Genomic DNA, 12,926 nt, shown 5'->3' on the forward strand with positions numbered 1-12,926 from the left:
TTGAATGATGGAGTGTTTTACCATGTTGGTAAACTTTGGTGTTGTCAAATGGGTCCAATATATTGATTAAATAAAGGGGTTGCCAGTATGGACCAGTTATATTTCATCTTTCGCTTTCTATTTGCCAAACTCATGCAATCTTCAAAGCATCTTTTATTGTATGATTCCCCCTCCCCTTTGGAGCCTCGTGTGTGTATATATACACATACATACATACACATACATACATACATACACATGGGGCGATTCCGGTTTCGGAGACACCTAAAAAAAATCTAAAAAAATACCGTACCCTAAATCTCAATATCATAGTTCCAATCAAATTTTGATGATCCAAACCGCTCAATATGTTCAGAATGTGATTTTAAGAATACTATAGAGAATTCGGCAAAAGAAATTACCGGGAAGGGCTTAACTTGAGCAATTTTTTATTGAACCGTTCAATAAAAAACTGTTCGGATGAAGCTCTTCTCAGTCATTTTTTTTTGCTAATTTCTATCGGGTACCTTTAAAATTACGTTCTGATTACATTGAGCGACTCGGATCATCAAAATTCAATCGAAAATTTAGGGGTATTTTTTTAGATGTACCCGAAACCGTCCCGACACACATAGCGGTTCCAGAGACACCTAAATATATATATATATATATATATATATAATATGCTTTCTTTATGGCCAAAGGAAGAGGTATCATGAGTCCCATTTTTCAATATTTTTTTTATGGCGGTGTCAAGACGGAGCCATGATCACGGTATAAGTGGGGTGTGCCCGCTTTTATTTCTGACCACGACATTTTACATTTTAGAATTAAAATTTTCTATCTTGATCCCATAAAATATTCATAAATTATCAAGTGTAGTTTGCATTCTCGAGTACTCTCTTCTCCTTGTGGCTTGCTAGCATTTGAGGATAAGATGCATCGTTTTCAGTATCTAAAAAATCCTTCTTGTCAACTATAAAGCAAAATCACATGAATTATCACATATTCACTTTATAATTAACCTCTTAGTTTAATCATTTCATCTTATTATCAAAAATAAGAAAAATCAATCGGATTGTAGATTTTTACCCCGCTAACTAAAATTTCTGGCTCCGTTCTTGATGGAATCTATTAAAAGTTTCATTTTTCGATATTCTATTGGTCGGTAACATAAGATGATCAATAAGATGGTGTCACTGTTTCACTCAATATTTATAACAAACAAGGAGAATGAGAAGTGGCTTCATCTCGGGTTGGTGTGTTGGCTGAGCTCTGCGGTCCGTGGTTTCTCACTACGCCAAACCGCAGGCTCTTACCTTTTAAAGGTTCAACTTCCTTCAAGTTCTCTCTACATTATATCATGTATCTCTAGAAGTAATTAAAAACAAATGGCAGAATCAAAAGTAAGAAGGAATTTTTATTATTATTATATTAGTTTTAGTCAGCTTTTATATAGTCCAAACACTTATAATATCAATGCATTTTTTTGTTTTTATCAGACATTTCAACGGATTTGACAAGAAAAACTCCACTCCACTCCAAAGGGATTTGTCATTTGAGAGGGGCATGTGATCTCAATGTGTTGGAGATAGTCCCATTCAATGAATGTAAATAAAAAACTTTGTGCTATATATATAATAGGAAATGATAATGTCAAAACTATTTTTGTGGGTGTCAAAACTTTGGTGCACAAAAGGCTTGTACCATATGTAGTGTACAAGACTTTGATACATTGAAGTTTTGACACCAACAAAAACAGTTTTGGCATTATCACTACCCTGTATAATAAGTATACATTCTGATAAAAGCTATATATGTCTATTAAGCGGTGCTACAGTTCCCGACCGGAAATGGACACCGATCGGTTCCCGATGGCGCACCGGGCCCACTCTGGCTACCAGACGGCCGATCCTAGCCGTCCAAAAATACATACATATATATATATATATATATATATATATAAAACATAGAGTGTTTGCATCGAGCACCTACACACATCGAATGCCGTTAATTCTTGCGTAGGCTCGTTTGTTTTTTTTTTTCTAGAATTTTTGGATTGCTTGAATTGGCCGTCCGATGGCCGGAGTGGGCCCGACGCGCCGTCGGGAACCGTAGACTTTCTGCTCCGCCACTGCATCGAGCCATCGAACCTTCAAATTTTATGCAGTTTTGGGAGCCCCCAGAATTTTCATGCTTTCTGTACATGTGCTTGGTAGAAATTTTCCGAAAAGACTTAGGGCCCAATTTTAATGGAAGCCCAAAACAAATGGCCCAAAAAATTGATGGTAAGGATGGAGTAATTGAAATGAAAATTGAACATGCATCTGAGAAAAATCAAACCATTTATAGAAAGAAGGGAAAATGACGGCCAATGACGTGTTTTGATAATTAATATCTGTTAAGAACATTTTCAGCATTAACAAATGTTCTCAGCATGTCTTTGGCGGATATTAATTATCGAAACACGTCCCTAGCCGTCATTTTCCCTAGAAAGAAAGAAACATTTTGCTGAGAAGAGTAGCTTAGACCAAATTACTTCATTTTCATCATATAAGAAGTTTTTTTTTGGGAGTTTGCTTGGTTTAAAAGATTAAAGCCTGTGAATGATGATTAATTGCTTGAAGACGTACTATGCCTAAAGATAATTATTTCAGACAGGAGGTTATAGGGCTGAAGCACTTCAAGATATCATCATCCCGATTCGAATTAAGTACCTCTTATTACAGAGTTTTACATGAGCTTTATTGGTGCACAACAAAATCAAGTGAATTGAACATTTATAGTCACATGACGGAGATATATTTATTTTGTAGATTGTAACGATAATATCTCAAATAGTTCTACCAAGATTGACTACAACTCCGTCGTGTAGTGGTCAAGTCCCCAAAACGTAGCTAATGGTAGCCAGGATGAAAGGCGAAATTTTTTCAGCAGTTTGCAGTGCAGCAATGCCACGTGATGCTCCGAACCACTCTACAACCACACATTTTCGTGGAGGCCACTACTATTTGTATGGACCTCACATAGAAATGTGGTTCTGAAATAGTTCGGAACACCAAGCAACTTGCTGCCGGACTAACGAATAATTACTTGGTTGAAGGGTTCATGCTGTCCCTTAGGAACAACATGCGTGGTGGGCCAATTCGAGCTGTCCATGCTCGACAATGAACAGCTCAAATTTGATCTCAGTCGAACGGCAGAGATTTGTTCGGCCGTGGCCCGTGATGAACCCCGGGTTCGGTTGAAAGGCAGTTGTCGTTTTTCCCATAGAGTTGGTTAAGGACGGTAAGGTAACCCACTAGTCATTCAGTACGGATTTCTCCATTCGTTTGAAATTCAGTTGCTTATAAACACACACACTCTCTCTCTCTCTCTCTCTCTCTCTCTCTCTCTCTCTGCAGCTACAACCGAAAAGGAAAAACAAAATGGATCTCAAGACCTTAGCCCGGCACCACCACATTCCGTTCAAAACTCCAAGGTTCCAACCACATTGCAAACGTTCAACATTCTTCATCAAATCCTTAAGCACTCCCCAAACTCGAATCCATGCGCGACGCGACACTCGATTGATAACTGCTTGCAGTAGTCGTAGCCGAGCAGTAATAAGCGAAGAAGAGCCAGACATTGTGAGCGAAAACGCAGAAAAGATCGAGTCTTTTTCGAGGGAAACTGAGGGGGGTATGTCGAGGAGAGAAGAGTTTGCGGCGGATCAGAGCATTTGGAATCAGATAGGGGAGATTGTGAAGTTTTCGGGGCCGGCTACTGGGTTGTGGATTTGTGGGCCTTTGATGAGTCTCATTGATACTGCTGTGATTGGTCAGGGGAGTTCTCTTGAGCTTGCTGCTTTAGGTAAAAAAAAAAAAAAATTGAAATTTTCTTCAGTTTTTCAAGTTTGATTTGAAGACTTAACGACACATGAGTCTTAAAAATACATACGAGTTTGTGTTTGGAATGTGCGGGAATCGTAAGAAAACCCATAGGATTACGAGCGCAAGAAGATGAAGAACAGATTCAGAACAATCACAAAAGAACACAAGATTTGTGTGGTTCGTCCAACTAGAGTTATGTCAACGTTGTGGTTGTTTTGCCATGGTGAAGAACAACATAGGAGTTCGAATGCAGATGTTGTACCCTGCCATCTATAGGGAGGGTTATAAATTTGAAAGAAAAAAAAATACCAAAAGTACCCTAAGAAGATGGTTGAGTGTCTAGTACAATCAGGCTTCACGCTTCATGACAGTCGTACATGCTTCAAATTTAGCTTTTCAAACAGCGTAAGGGTATAGAACCAAGCAGTAGGTTGTTCAAGCTTGAAAACTGTAGTAAGCTCAGTTTATTCATCTAACAAGCAAGTAGAACTTTTTTTATGACTCGAACTTTAATCGAGTTGGTTCATTGATAGCCTTGTGTCATTTTAAGGTCGTCGTTGGATCACTTGTTTAACGTGAGGTCTTGTTTTCGACTCCCCTGGCAACACCTTTTCTCACCTCTTGGGATTTCTTGGACCCTTAACAGGCGTGACCAAAGTAGCCCTATCCGGTGGGTCCTAGGCGACCCCCAGCAAAAAGAGGAAAGGAAAGAATAACTAGGAGTGTATATTAAGACATGAAAATGTTTTTTTCTTTTTCTTGTCAAGAAGCACTCATTCATGTAGTTTCCTCCTAACCCACCAAAAGAATTAAGAAGGTAGATTCTTTCGCTTCGTTTTCTCTTCCTATCATCTATTTCTTTACCTTCACAACTTTGAGGTCCAGGCACAATGTAAGTGTAACTGGGCATTGATCTTGAATGGCAGGCCGGGATTGAACTGGATTTGTTGTTTCTATGGTATTGGCAGGTCCAGGGACAGTGCTATGCGATAACATGAGTTACGTATTTATGTTCCTTTCAATTGCCACATCAAACATGGTCGCTACTTCACTAGCCAGGCGGGTTAGTGTGTGGGGTTGTTGGAAAAACTAAGTTTCCTAATTAGAATTATCAGTTGCAGTTCGTAGTTTGAAACTAGCAGACATGACTGGACAATATTTGATGCAGGATAAAAAGGAAGTGCAACATCAGATATCGATTTTGCTCTTTGTTGGGTTGGCTTGTGGTGTATTCATGTTTCTCTTCATGAGGTTCCTTGGTGCATGGGCACTAACTGGTAACAAGAACTATTTTTTTCTGAAAGAATTGGTCATTTCTGTTTCACCATAACCAGATTCTGTCCAGTGACGGGGGTAATTATACAATGCTTTCGTTTTCCAGGTTTTGCTGGTGCGAAGAATGCTCATATTGTACCTGCAGCAAATAAATATGTTCAGGTTAATTTACATAAAACTCCTTTTACGTCCTGTATCACATCCAATGTCACATGATTGCTGATTATTTGCAATGATAGCATTTGTTAGATTCTTTTTTGGAAGCACAATACATGACACAATTACAAAGAACAGTTTGGGTGGAAAAAATTCTGGTTTCATTATTTTTGTTTCCAATTATGTGGAAACTAGTTCTCATGTTGAGGTGGCATGATGCTGCACTTAACTAAATTCTTCAATGAAAACACACGAGGAAAAGCCTATAGCTGGTTACATAGTTCACCACGAATTATCAATCTTCGATGTCATTTTGTCTTTCACCTAGCTTTTCCTCTAAATTTATTCCTTGAACAAAATTCTTTGTAATACACGGTTACTATAACATTGTATCTGCTTGATATGTTTCTGATACTTCTTAGCTCAACAGAATCATTTTTTGTTGTAGATTCGAGCCTTTGCATGGCCTGCAGTCCTTGTTGGATGGGTTGCTCAGAGTGCAAGGTGCAAATATGCTCTCTTTCCCTGCCATTTGTCCACAAATGCTACTTACCGAAGAAGTTATTTATAATTCACTAGTCTGTTATTTACTCGTTTTGTAGTCATGAGGGTTGCCATATTGATCCATGTTATGAGGGCATTACCAAAAAAATATCAGAGTTTTGTTTTTGCCAACTTTGTGAAACTGTGAATACTTTGTCTGGTCTATGTATGTATTCTGAGATCTTCTTTCTGGTGAACAGTCTTGGCATGAAAGATTCATGGGGACCTTTGAAGGCTTTAGTAGTTGCCAGTACCGTAAATATAATTGGCCACATCATCCTATGCAGTTACTTAGGCTATGGTATTGCTGGTGCAGCTTGGGCAACCATGGGTTCACAGGTAAACAGAAAACATACGTTTCTATTTCTTGTTTCCGGTTTGTAAAATTTAGCGTAATTTTTTTGTTAAGGCAAGCAAGTTGGATGCAATCGTAGTCACCTAGCAATCAGGGGTGTTAGGAACTAGGAAGCCTTAAATCTAGGGTCTGACTCTCACCTGCGTGTTATCATTTCATGCTTTAATTGGCCCTCTGGACTGGTCGGTCCATTAGGCTGGATACTAACCGGTCAAAAGAAGAAGAAAAAAGATTTTGTATATGACTCTAGCTTTTTCAGCACTTTGGATTCTGTTTTCAGGTTATTTCAGCTTATATGATGATTGAAGCTCTGAACAACAAAGGATACAACGCGTTTTCTATCTATGCTCCATCACCCAGTGAACTTAAGCAGATAATAATACTAGCTGCTCCAGTTTTTCTAACAATCAGTTCGAAGGTGGCGTTTTACTCTCTCATTATTTACTTTGCTACCTCGATGGGGACAGTCACTGTTGCTGCTCATCAGGTTAGTTTTTTTACTAGTACTATCTCATGTTTGTGCTTCTATCTTGAGCATTCATCCGTAAGGAACTAAGGCACCGTTTGGATAGATGTGGATTCCAAATCAAGAATTTTATATTCGGTTTTCATAACTTTAAGAAGTTTAGCTATAGGTGGATTGTGAAACTGGAGCTGAGTATAAGTATGATCCTTAACATGAGGGGTTTCAAATCACTCCTAGTAAATACTTTTTTCACATCCGTCCTGATAAATATCTCAAACTCAATGCCCAAATCCACATCTTAGCTGACAAATGTAGATTTGAGCCTTTCCTTCATTTGAAATTCATATATACCCAAACGGAACCTAGTGTAATTTGCAGCCAAATTGCTGTCTGCTATAGGTCCTGATTCAACTATACAGCATGTGTGTGGTATGGGGTGAGCCTCTCTCTCAAACTGCTCAATCTTTCATGCCCGAGTTGATGTATGGAGTTAATCGAAGTTTAGCAAAGGTTAGTTATTCTTGCTATTTTGGTGCTATAGTCCAACTTCTCACTCTCACATATCATGTATGATAAACGTTGCCGTTCAAAAAAAATGTATGATAAACGTTTATTCCGTGCGGTTATAACATCTGCCTATATTCGCATTCTGCCAACTATACGGTCTTTTCCAAGCAAAATATGATCTGAAAGGCGGCTCTTGGTCTCAAACAGGCTCGAATGCTGCTAAAGTCGCTGGTTATCATCGGAGCTTTATTAGGACTGGTATTGGGAACCATTGGAACATCTATTCCTTTGTTGTTCCCTGGGATTTTTACCTCTGATCCAAAAGTCATACAGGAGGTAAGTTGTACTTTCTGTCATGAGAACTTGAGCTTTCACATCACTACCAGTATCTTTCTTCGCTTTTTCTTCAAATTTTCCTTTTTTAACCTGAATGATGTTTGAGAAGCGAAGAACCTGAGATATGCCATACAATGCACATTTCTTGCCTCCTTTAGAGTATAAATATGCTGCTCTTCTCATATCGGCTACAACTGACTTACCCCGTTGTGACTAACTAACTATTCACACCTATCTATTATCGCTTGTTTCTGACTACTTCAGCCCCTTTCCATTGAAACGCAATCAATGGGAACAGTGGCGTCAATGCTTTTCTCACTTGATTTTTTGAAAAGTGAAGAGCTACAATACCGTTAAACAAGTCCTTAAACTCCAAACAAGAATATAATGATATACTTAGGTGCTTGCCTTTGACGTGGTTATCTTAATGTGTTTTGTCATTGTTGTTAGCGAAAATCATCGCAATCATTTAGGAAAAGTACATGGTTAATTACTTAATACCAAGAATCTATAATTTTGTTCATGTGTATTATCCGACGGGTACTCTTTTTTCTGGTTTCTGTTAATATTTTGTCCTTGATTTTTGCTAACCCAGATGCAGAAAGTGTTGATACCGTTCTTTATTGCATTATGTGTGACACCCAGTACTCACAGCTTTGAAGGAACATTGCTGGTATGTTTACCTAAGCTTTCATGCCAATGGTGCTTTCAAAATGTTGTGTTTTCGTATACTAATTGTAATATTGGAGTTGTGTGTATTGGCATATTGCTCATGTAATGTATGATGTATTAGCTCAGAACCAGATGTTCATTATAGTTCTAAGCTAAAAAGCAGATATACAAATATGGACACAACAAGACATGACATGGACATGCCGACACTTCATTTCTCCAAAACAAGGACATGGACGCGTTAGAGGCATGTCAAACATACAATATATTGGTTTTATAGATTTATTGTAAGAATTCACTTTCAAATCGAGATAACGTACCACAAATAGTGTTAACATTTAGAAGATACAAACCAACGGTTATTATACACTTGTGCATAAACTAAACATTCATAGAAATCTTGACAAAATAGCATTTTAACCTCCTAAAGTGTCCTCAACGTGTCCTAGAATGTTGACAAAATGTCTGCCATAATACAAAATTGCACCCATATTAGTACCTGATAGCATCATGACATTATGACATATTTGCGTCCGATAGATACGTGACGCAACTGCCAGGTAGACGTGTCCGTTCTTTTTAGATTCTAAGCGGTAATACCTTTGAGCTTGTGCTAATGGTGCCTGTATTTCTGTCCATAAGTTAAAAATGGATGCACTTACAAGCTGCTCTAGCTGCACATGCAACATTTCACAGAATTTTCTGCCCTGAAATCAATAGATCTGTTTTTGCTTTTCTGCAGGCTGGAAGAGATCTTAAATTTATCAGTTTAACAATGACTGGATGTTTCTGTTTGGGCTCTCTTCTCCTGTTGGTATGAATCTAGAAGGCTCTATTTTTCTTGCTTTCCAATCATCAATTCTTTTGATGACCTGATATCCAGATTCCAGCCTAACAAAACCGACAAATCCAGACACCAATCTCAGCGTCCACTAGTGGAGGATAATTGATTATACTGCAATCCATGATGTCTCTCACTCAGTCATAGTGAGGTGAATCGAGCAAAATGAGAAGGAAATACCCTTCAGAAATAAAAGTAGGGCCAAATGGGCCCCCGCTAGTGGACGGTGAAATTGATCCCCCAGATTAGTAAAGGTGCATGTAAGCTGGTCCGAACGCCTGGTTATAAAAAATAAAAGGAGGGCCTATTTGGAATCGTTTCTATTTTTCCATCTTTGTTTTTCGTGTAATTCCAACAAAAAACACTGAAAAGCTTAAAAACCCATGTCTTTCATTTTTAGCTGGAACATTTTATGAGTTTGGTTGAAGTGAGTTATTTTCATTTTTGTCGAAAAAGCTGAAAACTTGATTCTAGTACTTTCCCTTTTGTTCATTTTGTTTTTCCCTTACAGCTTGTCAGCAGCAGAGGTTATGGTCTACAAGGTTGCTGGTGTGCTCTTGTGGGATTCCAATGGGTAAGAAAGAAAAAAAACATCTTCAGCTCTCATGAGATTTGAAAAGTTTGTGTGTACATATTGACATGGGATCCACCAGCATCGGACGGTTTAAGACACACTCGTGTCTGAAACCGAGCACTACATGAATCTGCTTATGTAGCATTGCGCCATGCCAACTTCACTCTACTTGAATTCTTCTGAACAAGCAAGTCTCTCTCTCTCTCTTTTGTTCTCCTTTCCAGGCTCGATTTTCCCTCGCTCTCCGCCGCCTCCTTTCGCCCGATGGCGTACTCTACTCTGAAGATCTAACAAGATTCACCAGTTTGGGAAAACTGAAAGCCACTTAGTTTCCAGATTCCAATGTCAAAATATGTTTTGGAAAATGGCTACAAACTTCCCAGGTACAGCCCAAGCATGGAAAGCAAACTGGCACACAAGAGGTTATTCAAGCTGTCGTTATTCCTCAGAAACTGATCAAATCAAGCTGCTGCTATATCAGTTGGATTGGGTGCTGTAATTTATTTTTGATTTCGTTCCTCGTCCCCCGGTTTGAACACCTGCATTACCCTAAAATAAAATAAAATTTTAATAATAAACTACTGTGCTTTGTAGCATAGAATTGTTTAGCTGGTTATTTGTCCTCGGACATTTCTAAACTATAAACGGGCGTTAACAACAATTTAAGTTTTGTTTCGTCTTCGTTCAAGTACTCGGAACAAAAATCGCCTTTTTCCGTAGATCTCTACTAGATCTCCGTATCTAAAATTTTCGAGTCCACGAATGATTATGGCATTAGTGATCGGAAGATCGAATAATAATAATATACTTATCTCTTGACTTTTTCAAGCTTTTTTAAAAATTTTGGCTAATCGAACTTAGCAAAAAAAATTTGTCAAACATAATCACACTGTTTTCTTTATTATCCATAAGTGGCCTCCTCCTTGGCTCCTTTTTCTTGTTTTCATTAGCCGTAAGTGGCCTCCTAGACTTATATATAAATATAAGAAGGTGGACTTTCATCCGTTTTAGCGATTAAGCTTTCTACCTATTTCTTCCTATTAATCTAGAAGTTCTTGTAATCATATATAAAAAAAATGATTCAGTTACAGAGCTTAATAAAAGAGACGCGATTGGGGCCCATTCCAGTTTCGTAGAAAAAGAATTTTTAGAAAATGAAGGTAATTTCAAGCTCAAAAATCATGTGTTTACGCAAGTAATTTTTCTATCAATATGAATCTTGTTTGCTAGATCTCATTGAGATCTTTTAAACAGTGCAAAAAAATTTGAGATATTATTTTTCGTTTTCGTTATGTTTGAGTTTGAAATTATCTTTTTTTTTAAAGAGAAGGTTTAGAAAGAAAACAGAACGGTTAGTATTAGTGTTTTTGCTGCGTGTTTTTCAAAACAAAACAAAAAGGATATAAAGGAATATATTCTTCTTTGTTTCCATCATTCCACGTGATTATTTATGTCGTCCTTTTTCCTGTCTTTTTGTATTATTCTTTTAAATCCTGACCTTTTCTAATAGGCCGCAGCAGTGGTGGACCAGCGGTGCAGTTGGTTATAAAATCTAATTCTTCCTTTAAATAAATTATTATCTTCAAAATTGTCCAAAACAGGGTGTTTGGTCTAGTGGTATGATTCTCGCTTCGGGTGCGAGAGGTCGTGAGTTCGATTCTCGCAACACCCCTAATATTTTTTTTTTTTTTTAGCAGTTTCTTCATCTACTGCATTATCTTGTTTTTCTTATTTTCTTGTGTGTAGACCGCAAAATAATCCCAATGTGTAGTTCAAAGATGTAAACGTGCCTTTCTGTTTTATTTTTATTTTTTAGGTATAACTTTCAAAGGGCAAGTGGATGATTGCGGGAAGAAAAACATGGAGCCACTATTCCTCATCAGGCTTGAAGACTTTGGAGCTTCCGTGATATATTTTGCGGTTTGCAAAATAAATCAGAGATTATGTCATCTTTGTTTTTCTTAATGTTCTGCGTATAAACAAGCTTGTAATCCGTATCGTAAGAGTGCGGGAGCTGAGTGACCAAAAGAGAGAGACGTAAAGAAGTGTGAATCCTTTGTATAATCGTTTGTGTGTTTTTATCAATAAACGTGTGCTTACTATTGCGTGTGAATATCTCGTCCTCCCATCACTCACATGGCCGGTTCTCTGTACCTCAGAGAGGCCGGCTGGTTCCGGTATCAGTAGCTCAAACGAGCATTCATGGGGAAGGGGAGCCTTTATCGAATCAAAGTCACCCTGATCATCCCCGGCCCGCCGTTTCATTCAAGTTCTTTCTCTGTCTCCCCGATGAGCTTTCGTTTGACTGCTCCTAAACAGGACGAGCTTTTCAGCCCTTCAGATAGAGAGGGATCCCAAATCGCATACCGTTAGGGAAGAGAGCGGATTCGGTCCTTCAACTACTTGTATCCTCTCTGGACTTGTTTGAAGCTTATAAGCATTTTTTGAACTTGTTTTGTACCCAAACTTTTACTCCATGTTTGATTGGTCGGACTAACAACAAGAAATAAATTATGCAGCGTAACGTAAGTTAAAACTACATCTCGTGCGTTATGAGATTGATTGGCTGATCGGATTTAATTATCCCTAGTTATATTCTAACCGGCTAAAAAATGGGTTATATCTTTGAATCCTTAATGAATTTCATATCGAATATAGAGCTTGTTTGATAGATCTCGATTAGTTCTATGATACAATATTTTCGAAATCAAGTAAAACATTATAGATTGGAAGATATAATCGATTGAAAAATGACACGAACTTCAAAAAATGACTATTAAATCCAGACGGAGTAATAATTTATAACTATGTTGAAGCCCAGTTCGGAAGTCTTGTACTGGAGTATAAAACTTTTATAGGCAAATTTAACTGACTTTTACTCGATACTTGCGGAGTTTGTGGTCCTGTGGATGATTGCAGCCATAATATACAGGGATAAGTTCAAAGTGATCCAACCTTTTGATGGATTTCTCTCATCACAGAAAATCCGAACGAACCTTGGAGAATGTTGGAATTTTTCCAGATTTTGGTGAATGAAAAGTGAAAACGGGGCAGTTGGAGTGTCTCCCCAGGCAACCGACAGCGCAATAACGTCCGCGCCTAATTAAGGCCCCCCATGATGTGTATTCAAGTACTGTAGATATTCGTTCTTGCAGTTTCGCCTATTAACTCCGGCTGCTGCAAGCCTGCAACTAAGGAGTCATCCCTTGGTTGGCTGCCCGTTTTCAATGTTTGACACCGGTTCCAAATTCTATACAGGAACTTCTGGTTTTCATAAGTAATACAGTTCGATCAATGCTGCTGACGGTGGTGATTCATGAGTTGTGGTTCTAGCCGAATTATCCTGGGAG

General features: G+C 38.2%; 1 protein-coding gene and 1 non-coding gene across 3 annotated transcripts; both read left to right on the plus strand.

Moving 5' to 3' along the window:
• Nucleotides 1-3,319: 3,319 nt before the first annotated feature.
• On the plus strand, nucleotides 3,320-10,154 carry LOC131325151 (protein DETOXIFICATION 46, chloroplastic-like). 2 transcript variants are annotated; one of them, XR_009199602.1, is made up of 13 exons: nucleotides 3,320-3,831; nucleotides 4,820-4,914; nucleotides 5,020-5,128; nucleotides 5,233-5,288; nucleotides 5,731-5,786; nucleotides 6,026-6,164; nucleotides 6,461-6,667; nucleotides 7,046-7,156; nucleotides 7,361-7,489; nucleotides 8,085-8,162; nucleotides 9,045-9,256; nucleotides 9,514-9,576; nucleotides 9,801-9,832. XR_009199602.1 is itself a non-coding variant. In XM_058357239.1 (13 exons), exons 1-13 carry the CDS (start codon nucleotides 3,408-3,410, stop codon nucleotides 9,903-9,905), a joined length of 1,644 nt encoding a protein of 547 aa, XP_058213222.1. In that variant the 5' UTR covers nucleotides 3,320-3,407; the 3' UTR covers nucleotides 9,906-10,154. The 2 variants fall into 2 exon arrangements, 1 of the variants encoding a protein (XP_058213222.1); XM_058357239.1 differs by lacking the exon at nucleotides 9,045-9,256 and adding an exon at nucleotides 8,904-8,975 and having other exon boundaries at nucleotides 9,801-10,154.
• A 1,022-nt stretch (nucleotides 10,155-11,176) lies between these two features.
• TRNAP-CGG (transfer RNA proline (anticodon CGG)) lies at nucleotides 11,177-11,248 on the plus strand. Its single transcript has one exon. It is a non-coding gene; the product is annotated as a tRNA-Pro (tRNA).
• Nucleotides 11,249-12,926: the final 1,678 nt, after the last annotated feature.

This window comes from Rhododendron vialii, chromosome 5a, assembly GCF_030253575.1.
Source record: "Rhododendron vialii isolate Sample 1 chromosome 5a, ASM3025357v1".
Lineage (NCBI taxonomy): Eukaryota > Viridiplantae > Streptophyta > Magnoliopsida > Ericales > Ericaceae > Rhododendron > Rhododendron vialii.

Excerpts from the sequence above, each read along its gene's own strand:
- LOC131325151 (XM_058357239.1), top strand. The coding sequence starts at position 3,408 with ATGGATCTCAAGACCTTAGCCCGGCACCACCACATTCCGTTCAAAACT. Across the intron at positions 5,129-5,232 it reads TGGTGCATGGGCACTAACTG|GTTTTGCTGGTGCGAAGAAT; the intron begins GTAACAAGAACT and ends TTCGTTTTCCAG. Across the intron at positions 8,976-9,513 it reads TGGGCTCTCTTCTCCTGTTG|CTTGTCAGCAGCAGAGGTTA; the intron begins GTATGAATCTAG and ends TTTCCCTTACAG.